The sequence below is a fragment of the Rattus norvegicus genome, chromosome 15 (assembly GCF_021556685.1).
Source record: "Rattus norvegicus strain SHRSP/BbbUtx chromosome 15, alternate assembly SHRSP_T2T, whole genome shotgun sequence".
Classification (NCBI taxonomy): domain Eukaryota; kingdom Metazoa; phylum Chordata; class Mammalia; order Rodentia; family Muridae; genus Rattus; species Rattus norvegicus.
In genome coordinates, this window is record NC_141548.1 from 68549437 (window position 1) to 68570000 (window position 20564).

Consider the following 20564-nt stretch of genomic DNA (forward strand, 5'->3'; position numbering starts at 1 on the left):
GGCTAGAACTTTCTGAGGGTCACACGAGAATGCAACTGACATGTGTTTTATGAAAAGTTGAGAGAGGAAGCAGGGATATGTTTGAGGGAGGTATGGTAGAGGCCCTGTGGTTAAAGTGATGTTACTAAAAGAGAGTCAGACATGAAGGAAACACCAAGGTAGAAACAGGCTGCATGGAGACTTATAAGCAGAATACTGCGCGGATGTGAAATCTCCCAGAGCAAGCAATATTTTGCACTTTTTGCCATCAAAAAGCAGAGAAATTAATATGTCACAATTAAATTTTCAAACTTTTAGGGAAACTCACTACTGTTAGCAACTCAATGGAACTGCATATTATTTGGGTCATGCTGTGTTTTTATTAGTCCTAATAAATTAAAGAATTGCAGAGTTATTTAATACAGCTGACAATCTGCTAATTTCAAGAGAACATGGGCAACAAAAGCTCACAAGAGATTCCATTCAGAGTTCAATGACACTTTTCTTCCCACTCTACAGCGAACACAATTGGTAAAATGTAAGTGATTTTTCTACTTAATGGCAAGATTTGATATTATTATTTTGATTTAGATTTGAACTAAATGAATTTATTCCTTTGATTCAATGAGGTTTTTGAGGGAAGAACATGCCAGTCCCGACTGGCACCTTCATCTGAGCTTACCACATAGGAAAAGTGCATTTACTAAGCTGACACATTAGACAGGTCTATTGTCCTTCATGAGGGCAGGGTCTGCAGGCAAGTGATATTCTCCTATTTCTCTACACAGATCCACATATCCTCACAGCTAGTAGTTCTTCCTCAAAATCGCTAATGCCACACAACCCTGTCCCCTCCAAGTCCTGCTTAGATTTTGAAACAAGCAGCAACAGTGTCATAAACTCAGCTTGTATGGTTCCCTAGATTGGAGACTTTGATTTACCTCAGAGAGGTGGCAAGCAAAGGCAAACACCACCAAAGGCTGCCACTGCTGAGCCTGTCCTCTGGGGAAAGAAGGGAAACAGGAAGGCCTGCATAATTTCTCTACCCCTCCACTGCATGCCATGCATTTCCTTGGCTCCCTCACTCCTCTCATCTGCCCACAAAGCTATCTAAGTGCCACCTGCTCCAGAGCAACAACTGCACTTAGCATCCTGACCTCCCACCTCACCCAAGCACACGCATCAGCTGTTCATCTGCACTGTGAATATTTTCAAGAAAATCTTCCTTTTGCAAGGTGTCTCTTCATTTACAGAGACATCGACACTCACTCTATCTCACACTCTTCTGTCACTGGGTTAGCCTTGTTTCCTGGTATTTCTCAAATTGGATAGAACACCCTCATATAAGCCGGGGGGTAGGTGGGGTTGAGGTTCATGGACTGGAAACTGGGAAAGAGGAAGATTTGAAATGTAAATAAAAAAATAAATTAAAAATAAGAAATACAATATCGACGCAAAAATACTCAATAAAATTCTGGCAAACCGAATCCAAGAGCACATCAAAACAATCATCCACCACGATCAAGTAGGCTTCATCCCAGGCATGCAGGGATGGTTTAATATACGGAAAACCATCAACGTGATGCATTATATAAACAAACTGAAAGAACAAAACCACATGATCATTTCATTAGATGCTGAGAAAGCATTTGACAAAATTCAATACCCCTTCATGATAAAAGTCTTGGAAAGAACTGGAATTCAAGGCCCATACCTAAACATAATAAAAGCAATATACAGCAAACCAGTTGCTGACATTAAACTAAATGGAGAGAAACTTGAAGCAATCCCACTAAAATCAGGGACTAGACAAGGCTGCCCACTCTTTCCCTACTTATTCAATATAGTTCTTGAAGTTCTACCCAGAGCAATCAGACAACAAAAGGAGGTCAAGGGGATACAGATCGGAAAAGAAGAAGTCAAAATATCACTATTTGCAGATGATATGATAGTATATTTAAGTAATCCCAAAAGTTCCACCAGAGAACTACTAAAGCTGATAAACAACTTCAGCAAAGTGGCTGGGTATAAAATTAACTCAAATAAATCAGTAGCCTTCCTCTACACAAAAGAGAAACAAGCCGAGAAAGAAATTAGGGAAACGACACCCTTCATAATAGACCCAAATAATATAAAGTACCTCGGTGTGGCTTTAACCAAGCAAGTAAAAGATCTGTACAATAAGAACTTCAAGACACTGAAGAAAGAAATTGAAGACGACCTCAGAAGATGGAAAGATCTCCCATGCTCATGGATTGGCAGGATTAATATAGTAGAAATGGCCATTTTACCAAAAGCGATCTACAGATTCAATGCAATCCCCATCAAAATACCAATCCAATTCTTCAAAGAGCTAGACAGAACAATTTGCAAATTCATCTGGAATAACAAAAAACCCAGGATAGCTAAAACTATCCTCAACAATAAAAGGACTTCAGGGGGAATCACTATCCCTGAACTCAAGCAGTATTACAGAGCAATACTGATAAAAAACTGCATGGTATTGGTACAGAGACAGACAGATAGACCAATGGAATAGAATTGAAGACCCAGAAATGAACCCACACACCTATGGTCACTTGATTTTTGACAAAGGAGCCAAAACCATCCAATGGAAAAAAGATAGCATTTTCAGCAAATGGTGCTGGTTCAACTGGAGGGCAACATGTAGAAGAATGCAGATCGATCCATGCTTATCACCCTGTACAAAGCTTAAGTCCAAGTGGATCAAGGACCTCCACATCAAACCAGACACACTCAAACTAATAGAAGAAAAACTAGGGAAGCATCTGGAACACATGGGCACTGGAAAAAATTTCCTGAACAAAACAACAATGGCTTATGCTCTAAGATCAAGAATCGACAAATGGGATCTCATAAAACTGCAAAGCTTCTGTAAGGCAAAGGACACTGTGGCTAGGACAAAACGGCAACCAACAGATTGGGAAAAGATCTTTACCAATCCTACAACAGATAGAGGCCTTATATCCAAAATATACAAAGAACTCAAGAAGTTAGACCGCAGGGAAACAAATAACCCTATTAAAAAATGGGGTTCAGAGCTAAACAAAGAATTCACAGCTGAGGAATGCCGAATGGCTGAGAGACACCTAAAGAAATGTTCAACATCTTTAGTCATAAGGGAAATGCAAATCAAAACAACCCTGAGATTTCACCTCACACCAGTGAGAATGTCTAAGATCAAAAACTCAGGTGACAGCAGATGCTGGCGAGGATGTGGAGAAAGAGGAACACTCCTACATTGTTGGTGGGATTGCAGACTGGTAAAACCATTCTGGAAATCAGTCTGGAGGTGCCTCAGAAAATTGGACATTGAACTGCCTGAGGATCCAGCTATACCTCTCTTGGGCATATACCCAAAAGATGCCTCAACATATAAAAGAGACATGTGCTCCACTATGTTCATCGCAGCCTTATTTATAATAGCCAGAAAATGGAAAGAACCCAGATGCCCTTCAACAGAGGAATGGATACAGAAAATGTGGTACATCTACACAATGGAATATTACTCAGCCATCAAAAACAATGACTTTATGAAATTCGTAGGCAAATGGTTGGAACTGGAAAATATCATCCTGAGTGAGCTAACCCAATCACAGAAAGACATACATGGTATGCACTCATTGATAAGTGGCTATTAGCCCAAATGCTTGAATTACCCTAGATGCCTAGAACAAACGAAACTCAAGACGGATGATCAAAATGTGAATGCTTCACTCCTTCTTTAAATGAGGAAAAAGAATACCCTTGGCAGGGAAGGGAGAGGCAAAGATTAAAACAGAGACTGAAGGAACACCCATTCAGAGCCTGCCCCACATGTGGCCCATACATATACAGCCACCCAATTAGACAAGATGGATGAAGCAAAGAAGTGCAGACCGACAGGAGCCGGATGTAGATCGCTACTGAGAGACACAGCCAGAATACAGCAAATATAGAGGCGAATGCCAGCAGCAAACCACTGAACTGAGAATAGGTCCCCTATTGAATAAATCAGAGAAAGAACTGGAAGAGCTTGAAGGGGCTCGAGACCCCAAAAGTACAACAATGCCAAGCAACCAGAGATTCCAGGGACTAAGCCACTACCTAAAGACTATACATGGACTGACCCTGGACTCTGACCCCATAGGTAGCAATGAATATCCTAGTAAGAGCACCAGTGGAAGGGGAAGCCCTGGGTCCTGCTAAGACTGAACCCCCAGTAAACTAGTCTATGGGGGGAGGGCGGCAATGGGGGGAGGGTTGGGAGGGGAACACCCATAAGGAAGGGGAGGGGGGAGGGGGATGTTTGCCCGGAAACCGGGAAAGGGAATAACACTCGAAATGTATATAAGAAATACTCAAGTTAATAAAAAAAAAAAATAGAAGAAAAACTAGGGAAGCATCTGGAACACATGAGCACTGGAAAAAATTTCCTGAACAAAACACCAATGGCTTATGCTCTAAGATCAAGAATCAACAAATGGGATCTCATAAAACTGCAAAGCTTCTGTAAGGCAAAGGACACTGTGGTTAGGACAAATCGGCAACCAACAGATTGGGAAAAGATCTTTACCAATCCTACAACAGATAGAGGCCTTATATGCAAAATATACAAAGAACTCAAGAAGTTAGACCGCAGGGAGACAAATAACCCTATTAAAAAATGGGGTTCAGAGCTAAACAAAGAATTCACAGCCGAGGAATGCTGAATGGCTGAGAAACACCTAAAGAAATGTTCAACATCTTTAGTCATAAGGGAAATGCAAATCAAAACAACCCTGAGATTTCACCTCATACCAGTGAGAATGGCTAAGATCAAAAACTCAGATGACAGCAGATGCTGGCGAGGATGCGGAGAAAGAGGAACACTCCTCCACTGTTGGTGGATTGCAGACTGGTACAACCATTCTGGAAATCAGTCTGGAGGTTTCTCAGAAAATTGGACATTGAACTGCCTGAGGATCCAGCTATACCTCTCTTGGGCATATACCCAACAGATGCCCCAACATATAAAAAAGACACGTGCTCCACTATGTTCATCGCGGCCTGATTTATAATAGCCAGAAGCTGGAAAGAACCCAGATGCCCTTCAACAGAGGAATGGATACAGAAAATGTGGTACATCTACACAATGGAATATTACTCAGCTATCAAAAACAACGGCTTTATGAAATTCGTAGGCAAATGGTTGGAACTGGAAAATATCATCCTGTGTGAGCTAACCCAATCACAGAAAAACACACATGGTATGCACTCATTGATAAGTGGCTATTAGCCCAAATGCTTGAATTACCCTAGATGCCTAGAACAAATGAAACTCAAGACGGATGATCAAAATGTGAATGCTTCACTCCTTCTCTAAAATGGGAACAAGAATACCCTTGGCAGGGAAGAGAGAGGCAAAGATTAAAACAGACACAGACGGAACACCCATTCAGAGCCTGCCCCACATGTGGCCCATACATATACAGCCATCCAATTAGACAAGATAGATGAAGCAAAGAAGTGCAGACCTACAGGAGCCGGATGTAGATCGCTCCCGAGAGACACAGCCAGAATACAGCAAATACAGAGGCGAATGCCAGCCGCAAACCACTGAACTGAGAATAGGACCCCCGTTGAAGGAATCAGAGAAAGAACTGGAAGAGCTTGGAGGGGCTCGAGACCCCATATGTACAACAATGCCAAGCAACCAGAGCTTCCAGGGACTAAGCCACTACCTAAAGACTATACATGGACTGACCGTGGACTCTGACCTCATAGGTAGCAATGAATATCCTAGTAAGATCACCAGTAGAAGGGGAAGCCCTGGGTGCTGCTAAGACTGAACCCCCAGTGGACGTGATTGTTGGGGGGAGGGCGGCAAGGGGGGAGGATGGGGAGGGGAACACCCATAAAGAAGGGGAGGGGGGGGGATTAGGGGTATGTTTTCCCAGAAACCGGGAAAGGGAATAACACTCAAAATGTATATAAGAAATACTCAAGTTAATAATAAAAAAAAATAAGAAATACAAGTAATTCAGAAGAACGATTGAGATTGTCAGAAAAGGAAAAAGGTGTTAAAAATGATCCTTCAACTAACAACGAAGTTTACCTAATCAAACCAACAGAATTTCACTTTAATTAAAAGTTCAAATATCATTGTAAACTGTGACTTAGGCAGTAAAATGTGATAAAAGACAGAAATCAATCACAAGAAAAATTACAATCATTAAACAGCTGATAGATTTTAGTTCAAAGAAGAAAATCAATGGAAACTGAAAGTAAGGTACGTTCGTATGCCCTAAGCCAGGAGGAAATGCTGATCCTGCTGAGCTCCCAGGGTCTTGAATCCTAAGAACAACATGTCAAGAAGGTGACAAACTCAAGTATAGAGTAAAGGACAAAGGTCAAGCATTTATGACCGTAGGTAGAGCATAGGTCTACAATGTATACAGCTATGAATACAGGAGGGGAGAGAGTTCTCTAACAGTCCAAACACAGGGTGTGGATGTACAGGGAAGAATCTGTGGCTGAGATCGAAGGGGAGTGAGCTTGGGCTCCGGGCAGGAGGTGCCAAGTTACAGCAGCTGGGGATTGAGCTGGCCGGAACGTGGAGAAGACACTAGATTCCTCTAACTGCAGTCACATCCTATACAGATACGGACAGCAAAGCAAACAGTGGATTACTAAAGACAAAGGAAGCAACAATTGTGAAAACTCAAAGAAATTCTATCAGCAGCTAGAGAGATGGTTCAGCAGTTTACAGCAGTGGGCACTCTTGAAAAACATTGGTGTTTAATTCCCAGCATCCACATGCTGGCTCACAAATGTCTGTAACTGACCCCTTCTTTTGGCTTTTCTGAGTAGAAGGCATGCACATGAACTACATGCAGGGAAAACACACACACACACACACACACACACACCTGAGAGAATATCAGACCATGCCCATGCCTGTTATCTTTTAAAATAGACTGTGTGAATCATACCTTGTTATGAACTAGACATTTATGAAGCATTTACATAGGCAAAATTTAAGTGTCAAGGAAACCTCTTATGGCATTCAGTCTGAGAAAGTGGTGCTCCCATAGAGCCCCATTTTTCTCTGTCAGTCGTCTCTAAATGTGTTTCAATAAAGCATGATTTGAGCAACAAATAAAATGAAAACTTAATCCTCCTAAACACCAAAAGAACTCTTTGATGGTGCAGATTTCCAAACTGAAAATCCACAGCCTTCTGAATTAAAAAAAAGGTCACCAAAATGTCCACTGAGAAAGTTAGGATAACAGGAAGCAGAGGATTATGCATCATCACCCACTGGCCATTCTTAACAGAATTAAAGTGACTATTTTAGCAATACCTATGTACAGTGAGTGTAAAGAACACTTGCTTGAGGTGGGCAAGATGGCTGAGGAGGTAAGGGAGCTTGGACTGACTTGAGCTCAATCATGGAAATCATGCAAAAGTGGAAGGAAAAATCAATTCTAAAAGTTACCTTCTGGCCTGTGCACTTTGGAATCTTCTTGGCCACCTTCACAATCATAATAGTAAAGTTTTTTTTTTTAATAGTTCTAAGTATTTTGGTTTTTTGTGCTACATATCTGCCAATTTTTTATTTTAGGCCACCCCCAGTTTCTTCTTGAATTCTTGGAATCCATATCATATGTTCTGGAAAATGAACCATTAGAAGATAATAACACAGTAGCCTAGCAAGGTATTCAGAGCAGAAATGAAGACTCTCAGTTGTAGACTGACACTTAGAATCCAGTGTAATAAGATACATTTAGAAACTTGCATGGGGTGCTATGGAAACAGAGAAGAAATGCTGAATTTTATGCAAAAGAATAGAAGTGTTGAGACATTTTCCAGAGAAAATGTCTCAAAGGGTAAAGAAAGGAATTCTAGCGTCCTAACAGTGCAGGCTGTGTTGCCTTCAGAGAGTGGCAGAATGTTTGGTGGAGAAGCCACAGAGAACACTGTGAAGCTTTAGAGCTAGGAAAATATGGCTCAAGCTGTCTTATGAAGGACTAAATGTCACAGGATGCTAGACTAGAGAGGCCTGAGGAGACATTCCAGGACATGCATGTTCCTTAGTTGTGGTTGCAAGTCCAAATTAGTAAAATTCTATGTTTTTAAAATGTAGCTTTTGAGTTTAATATTATATTTCAAAGAAGCATTTTTAAAGGCCTAATGCTAACCTAAAAATTGTAGACGCCATTGTGAGAGCCATGGGGAGTAACTAAGGCAACTTAGAGAATCTGAGAAGGATGCCCAGGGCCATTCACTTTTCTCTGCTACATCGTTTTACACCAGGGTTCTTGACATTAGCTAAAGAAATCAGCTGAAGAACTACCAACCACCTATGTTCTTATTGTAGACCAAAGGCCCTCTGCGTCTCTGTAATAGTTACTGTGCGTGCCAATGCTCTCCTTCAGTTCGTCTTGCTTTATCTACTTCTATTTGCTATACAGCCCAGGCTAGCTTCAAAGTTGTCCTGATCCACACTCTCCCTACTTCATGAGTGTTCTGTGGCACCACAAAAACACAATTTGCTTCAAAAAGAAAGCATCTAAACTAAAAGGTGAAGATGGCATTATTACTAAAGGAGAAGACAGGTGAACAGAACTAGAGAAGTCAAGTATTTCTGTTAATAAACAGTATATTATGAACAGAGCTCCAACAAAAGATAGAGAAAGGCAACACAGGAGGAGTAGAAACATATAATGTGTCAACTCTAATAATGAAAGTGATTGGCCCCTGGCCCAGAGAAAAGAAAGCTAATACTAAACATGGCTCACAGAGAAAAAAAAAAAATCTAATTTACATATACCATGGAAGACTATTATCTGCTTACCCCAAGAGCTCAACTCAGGATAGAGCAACAGGTTATCTAAAACTACCAGCGAGCCACAATGCTGCATACCTGTAGTCCCAGCCCTCTGCAGACAGAGGCATGAAGATCATGACACCGATGGCAACTTCAACTACCTAGAGCCTCTTTAAAAAAAAACAACAACCAAACAAAACAAAACTACACCAACAAAGCCCTAAGAGAACCAGAAATAACTTTTGAACAAATAATGGTAGAATTACCTAGAAAAAAAAACAATACAACTAATATTAATAATAAAAGTTAGCCATTATTTTTGATTATGCAATATTTTTATAATCAAAAATATAATATTTTGATTATACAATAATATATATATAGCTACTATAACACATTGCAGGATGAATCAGGCGAAAATTCCTCCGTGGGGATCTTTATCAGCTTGAGTGGTCCTTTGATGCCAGAACAGGAAGTTTGGTCACCTGTTTTGGCAATTAAATATGGATATTTTAAAGGACAGTTATTCTGCATAGTACATAGTAGAATAATTCCACCTTCATTACTTTGTTTTCAATATTCAATATTTGTTTCAATGTGTTATTATTATTAGAAATTATATAGGATTATTAGAAAGGATTATTAGAAAATCCTTGTCACAAAGCAACAGTGTCTGAAGAGTTACAGTGACAAACTAAGAATGTGGCTAGTCCATGGGCTTCTTTTAGGGCTGGGAAGCCCGAGGCCTCAAGAGAGGACTGCAGCTCAACTAGTTCTCTTGGGATTTCTGATTGCCATCGAAGGTTGGGAGATAATAAAGTTGTGACTTCTGAAGCTACTTAGTTGATGGTAAGTTCTGAGAACAGGAAAGGGAAGCTGTGGCCCATCACATATGAAAATAAAGATAGGAACAATATGGGAAAAAATGAATATGAACAACCAAGCACTGAAGGCCATATATCTAGTGAGGAGTAAGTACACTTAAAGCTGGACCACAATGCTACAGTGATACGCTGCCTGTCAATTTATGCACAAACATGTATATGGGTTCATATTTTAGTGAAATATTAGGTGATGTCAAAGTGACCAATTCAAGAAAAATCATAATAAGGGATATGAAATTCTAAACAAGAGTTTAAAAACAGTGTGGCATGAAAATAATCTTCACTATGTAGTAAAAAGTTTCAGGAAGAAAACACCTTTGAATTTGTTCATGCAACTGTGCATTAATAAATACAAGGGAATAGGAACCCAAATGTTAAGATGAGAATTGATGTAAAATGAGGTGGGGAGGGGCAGTCAGGAGACATTCACATTATTAATTTTCCAACAACAATATTATGGTTTCTTTTAAAAATAACATTTTTATGCAGTGAGGTATATATGAACTTTATACAACATTTTACAACAACAATAATAATCAAGGGTCCTCCACCTTACAAGGTTTGAAAGCCCTGCCCTATAGTGACACCAAATGGTAGCAGATCAAAATACAATGTACAAAGAGGACATTTCCGGGATTCAATCTCCTATAAATGCTTGATTCCTTTGAAGAGCAGGCAGATTAGCAGAATTAAATAATATGGAGACAAATACTCAAAAATCCAGAGTTTTTTAATCAAAGGAAGTCTAGTATACCAAGCTTCACATGCAAATTTTTAGGTCTCTTTCCAAACTTCAGCTAATCTTCTGATCCTGTTGAATATTTACATAAATCATTTTCACACAGTTAAAACCATGCCACTGTGAACACAGTGATTTTACCTAATGGCTTATTGATCAAAGAAAGCCTGCAAATATGAGAAACACACTCATACAACTAAGTCAGGTTACACTCCGTGAAATCAACCTTTAATAAGAGGCTGCAGTTCGGGTTGGTAGGAGGAGGAAGGAATCTAAAGCACGACAGGCAAATGATCCCTCAGCCCAAGTTTGGAGGGACTACATTTTCATCTCTTAAACGATACATAAAAAAGAGGCTGATAAGAGAGGACACTGCCGTATGCACAGAAGAACCCAGTGTCTTCATGAAATGTTTAAAACCGTCCATAGAAATGTTTTAAATTAAGGAAATAAATCAATAGTCAGTGTTCTCCGAAACTATCAAGAACAGCATGAGAAATGGTTTTATCAATTAAAGACCAATTCAAACAGACACAAGATCAGTCACTTATCAGAAACTTCTCAAGTGCGGCCAGAACCGTCAGTGCTCACCATTCAGTGAAAGCTTGCTCACGTTATTTGATGTATTTTTCACAAACTAAAATCACTTAGGAAAGAACAAGTCAAAGTAGCAACATGTTCTGGGCTATACAGTCATAACAGCAAATTTTAACTCCATATTTTAAAACAGCTACAAATTCCAGTCACTACCTTCACGTAAAAATTCTGATAGGCAATGCAGATGATAGGCTCACTTCCCAAAATTCATCACTATGCATAGTACTTTACAAATATATACAATTACTGTATATCAATTACAAATTAAGCATCAACAATTTTAAATTAATGACTAACAAGTTAAGAGCTGGGTATATAGTTCAGAGAACCTATGCATGCTTACAAATTATGACGTTCTGAGTTCAAAATCAAGAACCATCCAAAGCATCAGTCTCTGAAAAGCTTCTATATTATCTACTAGCTTATGTCACGAGCAGCCTACACGCAGACGTCACAGAAATTGTTTGGTCCATGTCTATTCAAAGCAGCAAATGAAGAATTAGTTCAGAAAAGGTGCACAAGATGTAAATTACTGTAAAGAGCAATTGAGCAACTAAATCCTTAGTACTGTAATGTATGAATACAGCTAAAATTATTGGAAAAACGAGTAGTATTGGCATTAAAGAATTCCCCCAATTTCAAGGGAGAATTAAATATAGAGATGAAAATCTGTTTTATCAGAAAGTTGAAGAATATTTACACACTAAATAGTGACAAATCTTTCAGGGATGTAACATGTGATAGGCCTCAGCCAAATAGTTCAAATATCAATAGACATTATCTTTGATGTCAACCAAAAACCTGAGGAGATTACATACAGTATTTCTAATAGTCAATTGGTGTATCACACTCTAGAATGTTCAAACATGATATTAGAAACACATATATATTTTTGGTCCACACCAAAACTAACTGTCCGTTAATGACACTGATACCTACATTTGACTATACTCACATTGCATGTACACTATAGCAAGTATCCTGTAAATACCTTCAGTGAATTGTTCAGCATCTGTTGTTTGTATTTGTATTTGAGTAGAATGAATTTCATCCGAAGTTTATAATTTGCATGAATCAGAATAATGAATTTACACACCTATTGATCTCACTAGCAAGTAATACAATTGGACTTTAACTTTTGTCAAAATGAATGTTAGCAGGGACTCCTGCGACGTAGCAGGAAACTGAGCACAAGCGGAGGGTATATAGGCCTCCAGAGCAAATGGGAAGCCAGCTGGGGCTAAAGACAAAGGAGGGAGGGAAGAAGAAAGGGGTAAGACAGAAGAACAGTGAGATCAGAAATGACAGTATCCACTTCAGAACCCAAGAAGAACCACAACTTGGCGCACTTATCTAGGGGAAGCAAACGAAAACCCAAGCCCTGGCTCCATGGAGAGGAGTCAGAAGACAGAGCTGGCATTAGAGCACATTCACTCACTGATCAGTTCTCACGTGCAATGACCATTCCAAAGCACAGTAATCTACGTTCCATGGAAGGCAAGTTATGTCTTAAAGACGAGATAAAGGTCAGAAATCCTAAGTCCAGATAACTTCAAGAAATGGCCTTGTGGGGCATCGGTGGGAGGAGAGGCCCTTGGTTCTGTGAAGGCTTGATGCCCCAGTGTACGGGAATGCCAGGGCAGGGAGACAGGAGGGAGTAGGTAGGTGGGGGAGCATCCTCATTGAAGCAGGGGGAGGGAGGATGGGATAGGGGGCTTCCAGAGGGAAAACCAGGAAAGGGGATAACATTTGAAATGTAAATAAATAAAATATCTAATAAAAAAGGAAAGAAAAATTGTTATAGTAATCTTATACAACAAAATTATAGCCAATTTCCTTAAACATTTTCATTAATATAAAATTGATAAACTCTATACTCGTGTCTCTATAATAAGGTACCAAAATTAAATTGAGCTTTGAATTCAGAAAGAAAAGGAAGTGCCCATCATTCTATAATGCCTCACGTGTTTTGCCCAATATAATCTTTATACTGTAAAGGAGCCTGGAGCTGTTCTTAAGAAGGTTTTCCTTTGGTTGAGTAGGAGTAAAAGGGGAGGTGCAACAAGGGTTGGGGTGTGGAGAGGGTGGCTGGGGGAAGGGAGCCAGACTGAAATAAGAGAGATAAAAGGAAAATCAATTCACTTTTCATCAAAATAGAAGTTAATAGCAAACTAACAAGAAATTGAGTAGAACAGCCATGAGCAGAGAAAAGCAGCTGACTGCTGGATCACTGTCCACAGCGCCATGGGAAACCCTGGGAAACCCTGGGAAGGATATGCAGCCCATGTCATCACACTTTGCACAGAGATCTGAGCAAGGACGGAATGTCCTTGAGTCCTGCTTGAGTCCTAGTCCCCATACTCACTGTCATGTTATCAACATGACAGAATCTAGAAGAGTGGTTCTGAACCATCCTAATGTGCAATCCTTTAATACAGTTCCACATGTTGTGGTTGCTGACTCCCAACCATAAAATTATTTTCACTGATACTTAACTATAATTTTGTAGCTGTTAAAAATCATACTGTAAATATCTTTGTTTAGTGATGCTCTTAGGTCGTCTCTGGCCTGACAAAGGGCTATTGGACTCCCAAATGGGCAATGAACCCTAGTTGAGCACAGCTGATCTAGAATCACCTAGGACACAGACCTTCAGACTTGTCCATAAGGTGTAATTTCTAGCCTGGTTTAACTGACATAGTAAGATGCACATTAAAGAGGAGCAGTATTATCCTATGATGCCAGGCCCTACACTGAAGGGAAGGACGGAAGGAGGAAAGAAAGGAGGGAGGGAGGAGGGGAGGCAGAGGGGGAAGGAGGAGGAGGGGAGGGGGGAGGGGAGGGGGAGGAGAGGGGGAGGGGAGGGGGAGGGGAGGGGGAGAAATGCCCTCCCCAGTCCCTTTCTCTCTCTCATTCACTCCTCTCCATGCTAGCAAGCTTCTCAACTGAGGATCCAATGTGAGTATGAGTGGCATTAGGCTATGGGGTGTGGACGTAAACTGAACAAAATGAAGAAACAAGCATGCCTTCCCTACTCATGCCACACTACCCCAGCATCATGCTTGGGAACACAATGGGAACTTAGCTTTAGCTGCCCCATGCTTCCCTAAAATGACTTCCCCACCATGGTGGCCGATTGCATTTTCTATCTGTGATCCACAAGGAACACATGCTGTTGTCAAGAGTTTTGTCACAGCAAATGGGAACAATATAAAAGTGTAAAATCTAATGGAAGGTACCAAGCATCCATTCTAAACTGCTAACTTACGTGTAGAAACGGTCACTGAGATGTGGACAATTTCTTTGATATGTTTATTTTTGAGTTTTTTAAAGGCTTTTAAAACTAAAAAAAAAAAAGGATTAAAAAAGTTTCAAAAAATAAATCACAGGACAGTAAGAATGAGGAAATTGCTGTTTCATTCCCAAAGTTCTACATGCTGTTCACAGAGCTTTATAGGTAGGGAAGGTAAGATACACTGGCAAAAGGTATAAAAACAGATTTAAAGGAAAGAGCCTACAATATGCCAAATATACAGTGTCGTATGAAGGGTTTTACTGCGGTGAACAGACACCATGACCAAGGCAAGTCTTATAAAGCACAACTATCTAATTGGGGCTGGCTTACAGGTTCAGAGGTTCAGTCCATCATCATCAAGGTGGGAACATGGCAGCATCCAGGCAGGCATGGTGCAGGAGGAGCTGAGAGTTCCACATCTTCATCTGAAGGCTGCTAGCAGAATACTGACTTCCAGGCAGGTAGGACTAGGGTCTTAGAGCCCACACCCACAGTGACACACCTACTCCAACAAGGCCATACCTAATAGAGCTACTCCCTGGCCCAAGCATATACACACCATCACATGCAGAAAGGCATAAAAAGTTAGCCGGCTTGAATTGTCAACAGCATATCAAACATAATGCCACTATATCCTAGGGCCTTTAATATAACCTAAGATTTGGGCACAAACAATCTTGATTTTTAAAAATATCCCTCTGTAAGAGACCATCACGAATAAGGTTCTGAATTCCAGAAGAATCCTGCATGACTCAATGGCTAAAAAAGTTCATCTATCTTTCCCATTCACTAGTCCATTTCTACAGCAGGAGCAGGACTGGACAAGCCTCAGATCAAATGTTACACTGACTCAATTAAAAAGGATCATTTTTAAAGTACTCCATAATCTAAATTTTCCTCATTTTTAGTTTAATGTTATATTAAAATTCATTTGGGTATAATGCTATTTAATACATAAATTGTACTAAAATTTGTAAAAGCTTTGGCCATGAAAGAAAATTATTGAGAAAACCCTAAACAACAGTTAAAAAAAAAAGAATGGCATTTATCATAACAATTACAGTCGACCTAAACAAGGAGCAGAGAAAGAATGTTTGATAGTAAAAGTAATTCTTAACATTGAGTTTCACAGCAGCTAATGTACAGACAGACCAAGAGGTTTATACTCCAGGCTCCAGCTTACAAAACCAGGAGGTGGAAACACAGTCATTAGCGAGAAGCCTTGACAAGATTTTACTCAAATGAATTCATTTTATCTCTCATTGCCAAGAAAAACATAGTATTTCTAATTTCAACGTCAAAACCATGAGATGAACCCAGGTTGGTGACTGAAGTGAGAAATGGCCTCTTCTGTTTGCTAGGACTCCTAGACTGACATTAGAGCACAAATACACTATTTATGACGAGCATGTTTCTTGCTTTACAATTTCATAGCATGTTGAAAATTTACTAACATATTTGTTTGGTTTTTTTTAATTTCAAAATTTTATTTGGCTATATTTATTTTTAGTCTATCAAAGACTCATGGTAGTTGGGCATATTAATGGGGTACATGGTTGGCCTTCATGCCATTCACTCTTTACTTTCTCGTAGGCAACTGAGAGGAGATGGGGACCTCAGGAGAGTCCCACTACTGAGCGAAGACAGGGTCTGCATCTGTCTGTCTGTCTGTCTGTCTGTCTGTCTGTCTGTCTGCCTGACTCCCTCCCTCCTTCCCTCCCTCTATCTCTGCCACTCTACGCCATGGAATCTTGGTTATAGATTCACAGATTACAGAATGTCCAGCTTTGGCACTATTCGTTTTCAGAGATGCTGGTCTGACCCGCTGTTCCAGCCCTGCTTCCTGATACTGTCCAGAGACGCTTCCAGAACAGCTTCAGGGATTGCTGCTGACTCCTGATGGTTTCAATCATCCAGTCTTTCAGACAGATCCAGTCAAAACTTCAGCCAAGCATTCAGAAACTGGCTATCAGATGCTAAAGCCAACGTCCGTGAGTTTAACCAATTTTCCTAATTTTCAGACCCCTTGTCACCCCTGTAAAGAATTTCTCGCTGCCCCCCACCACCACTGAGACACTGTCACCCCAATCCCTTGGGTGTGGGTGTCTGGTTATGGTTATTTTATAAATTATAGATAGGTTGTCATTTTATGAGACAATTGGGAAATGGTCATAATTTTGAACCGGGAGGAAAGAGATAGAAGGGATTATTATTTTATTCTTAAATAAAACATTGTATAGCCATAATCTTACATTGATAAAATTCTTTCTAATTGATATAAAACCAGCCTGGGATTCCCACTGTCCATCTCCTTACACAAGCATATTTCAGCTTCCATCTAATTCCCAATTTGTAGTACAAAACAAATTGTCACAAATACCTTTAGGTTTAAAATAGAAAGAAGCACCATGGCCATGCCACACTCATACTAACAGCCGTCTTGTTGAAACGTCCTGTTGTTCTCTCTTGCTTTACACAGGAAAAGCTCCCTCAGAAGTGATCTAATAAGAAAGTACTCACCACGACAGCAAACTGCTCCGGCTCACATAAACTGTTATAGTCACTTCTAAACTGGGACAATGACTTCAATTGCTCTTCATTTGGAAGGTGCTTCATTAAGTTCTAAAATTTAAAACCAAGAACAGAAAGCTTCACTGTATGCCACTCTCAAGGTTTGGAAAAATTAATCAGTAAACTGTGGAAAGGAAACCAGTGATGAAATTAATCTTATTTTTTTTTCCAGATAACATCCCTTATCCTAAGCCTTAAGCAACAGGCCGCTCAGCTTGGAAACAGTCAATTTTACTTTCCTCCATCCAAGAGTGATTATATATTCAAATCAAGCACTACTGAATATTTATTTGATTAGCTTATAATTTGGAAAGGAGAACTCAACCTATACCAAAGGAACAGCTTTCTCACCTGGGTAAATACGACCCATTACATTTCAGCTTTAGGGAATTGAATGTCAGAAATCTCTGGCAAAGCCAAACATATTTCAGCACGCTACTCAGGGGGATCAAAGAAATCATGAGTTGCTACCGAAGGCAAAGGAAAGAATAGGAAAGAAGGAAGGGAATTTTAATGTAGTGCTTACAAGACTTAACCAGAAGGATCATGTTTTAATAATAGAAACTGAAGATACCCTTATAACAGTAGGCTTTCTGATGGGGAGGAAATGTATAAAGTCCCAGGAGACAGAGGTTGAGGACGCCTGCAGACAGAGCAGATAGGCCTGCATGTAGCATAGTCTAGAATCCATAGGTCCCGTCAGCTGCTCAAGCCCTTCGACCACATTTCCAGTCCACACACAAGCAGTTAAAAAGGAACTAGGTACTCCTGGTGGAATTTAAACAAAGAAGCAATCCACAAACAAAACTCACACTAAGTCATTTTATCAAGATATAGTGGTATAAGGGGTTAGTATACTAACATTAAGGGGGAAGAGAAGACAGTAAGTGGTCACAGTTTCATATTATATCACTAGACTCCATGTAAACTCCAATTCAAGCAAAATGACAAGTCACTCTACAGCACGCTATGCATGTCTCTTGGCAGAAACAAAAATCTCCCGAAGTGCTGCTGGTTTAAAATAGTATTACAGGATGTTCTAAAAAGTGGTTAGGTCAAAGAACATGCTATAGACTCACTGTGTTCCTCTGGATAAAACCTTGGTTGACTGGCTAAAGACAAAACAAACAAACAAACAAACAAACAAACAAAAAAACAGAAGTGTAGCAATTTAAGAACACCGTCAGTAAAATGTAGTCCCTCTTAATCCTAGAAAGGGAAATGCAAATATTAAAGGTGTATGATTTCGCCATGTGAATACAAATCTCTTATTGGAAACTCCTGAGACCAACAGTCTTGGTTTTCATTTATATCTTTCTTCTTCTGTTCAAGTTACATCTACATTGCGAAGTTCCTGATTAAAGGGAACAATCAGATTGTTGGCATTTATAATATGCTGCTATATCTTATTAAATGTTTATAGTTAAAGATACTTAGATTTTGTTCTTTCATCAGAGTCAAATTTTGACCTCAATATTGGGGTGTTTAAGTTAAAAAAACAAAAACAAAAACCACATGATTGTAAAAGTATAGGCTTAACCTTGCTCTGCTTTCTATTCCTTACTAAGCTTCCCAGGGCAGAGGCAGAGGCAGCGGCAGCAGTTTCCCCCACTTCACGGTATGCAGCTGGAAAGACAACACTGTTAGCCAGTCATCCTCTCCTCTCAGCCAAGTCTCCAGACTCCACTGTAGGAGCTTTAGCCTCAAATGCACAAAGAGTGTGCTCTGCCATTCCAAAGGCTAGTTCTCAACAATGTCAACAAAGCCAAGCAAACCATGTAATTGTAATTATGCATGCAAATGCCATGACTGTTGGCAAACCATAAACTCCATGAAGGTGAAGTTTCTGAGGACACACACAAAGCCTGTCATCCAATATACCATACAGTGTAAGCAATGCTGATACATGAAAGGCATGCAACACCGGCTTAAACTCCACACTTCTCACATAGTGGATATGAACAGCATATCAATGTAAGTATAATGAAAAGATACAAAAGTGTTGATTATTACAAAGTCTTATCTTACTTCTATACTCCTATTAAAGGGGAGAATTTTTAAAATTTTAAAAGACTTGAAATAATATGAAACTCTTGTTTTATACTGAATATAGGAAACCCTAATATATATCCAATTTATCAGGTTTCTTTCAAATCATGCATTCCTTTACATTTATTAAGCATGTTAATAAGAGCAATACCACCTAGACTCGAGATGTGCTTGTCTATTCACTTGGGATCTATGGAAATGTTTACAGCAATTGCTAAAGGAATTAAAACTACAGTTGGGATCCAAGTTACCATCAGATGTCCTTAGTTGGGGTAAATATCTTGGGGTATCTCAGTGTGTAATTGATAGACAGATAGGTAAGTAGGTAGGTATGTAGGTAGGTAGGTAGATAGATAGATAGATAGATAGATAGATAGATAGATAGATAGATAGATAGATAGATAGAAAGATAGATAGATAGATAGATAGATAGATAGATAGATAGATAGATAGATAGATAGATAGATAGATAGATAAAAGACAGACAGACAGATAGACAGACAAACACACAGACATAGGAAGGCAGTCACAGGAAGATGTGATCATGCAAAAGATGAGATAAGGGTCCATTGATACCTGCTAGAGAAAGGACCCAAAGCGAGAGAGGAAGACAGCCTGATAATACTAAAAAGGACAAAACCAGGATTCTCCCAGAATTTCTACAGAAAGAAATCCAGATGTGCCAAAAACTTCAGCTCAGGGAGAACCATGCTCACCTTCTAAATGATAGCAATGCAAGTAAATAAATCTCTTACTATAAGCTGTTGGCCATGAGGTAAGACATTGGAACAGACAGAGGAGAAATGAAGTAAGACTGAACCTGCGGTGGGCATTAAGTACAAAATGCAAATGGCTGTCTTTCCCTTCTCTAGACGAGAAACTGTACCCAACTATCACAAACAACCATGCAATCAGGTTAAAAGCTAATCTGGAAATATTTTTAGAAATCCTTACAAGAAATACAAATGTGTATTACGTAGAACATTTTTCTTTAAGGAACCAGACATCTGATCTCAATAAGATCGCATACACTAACAAGAGCAGGAAGAAAATCCAGTTAATAACAACGGTAATAAATGCTACAGGCGAAAATTAGGGCTTAAAAGAAAGGTGTTGATTTGTGTAGTTTCTGAGATTGGCAGACTCCATACAGAAATAAGAATGCATTCTATCTACCACATGACAAACTGGAAGCAGGAGAGGCAACCTGGAACTGCAGGAGATACTAGTTTTTGAAGGAGAAAAACGTCTAATTAAATTTAATCATTGTTCACAATAATAAATAATCTTTGGTGGCCCCCGTCCTACTCTCTTATGGTGTACAGCAAGGTCTCAGACTCCTCACTCTCCTGCTTCAGGATCCAGAACACAGAGATCACAGGTAAAGAACTCTACACTTGGCTTGGTAGGTTCATTACCTTGCGATTATTTATAGCAATTATTAATATGTATGTATTACATATAAATATATATTGCTGATATTATTGTTGTTGTTACTACTCTTATATTAAGACTTGCAGGTGGGTTCTTGTCAGTACAAAGTGATAAACTGAAGAACTTATCTCATCACATGTCGTATGTTGATCACTCTTCACATCTGTCAGGGGTTACATGTTAGATCTCTTAAGTGCATTTCCA

General features: G+C 39.5%; 1 protein-coding gene across 2 annotated transcripts in view; it reads right to left on the reverse strand.

Annotated features, from left to right (window-relative positions):
- Positions 1-20564, reverse strand: part of Diaph3 (diaphanous-related formin 3) — a 459706-nt gene that overhangs the window by 220799 nt on the left and 218343 nt on the right. For both annotated transcript variants that reach the window (XM_087585391.1, NM_001305172.1), the window contains 1 exon segment: positions 16827-16928. In XM_087585391.1, the coding sequence (XP_087441517.1) occupies positions 16827-16928 (102 nt within the window).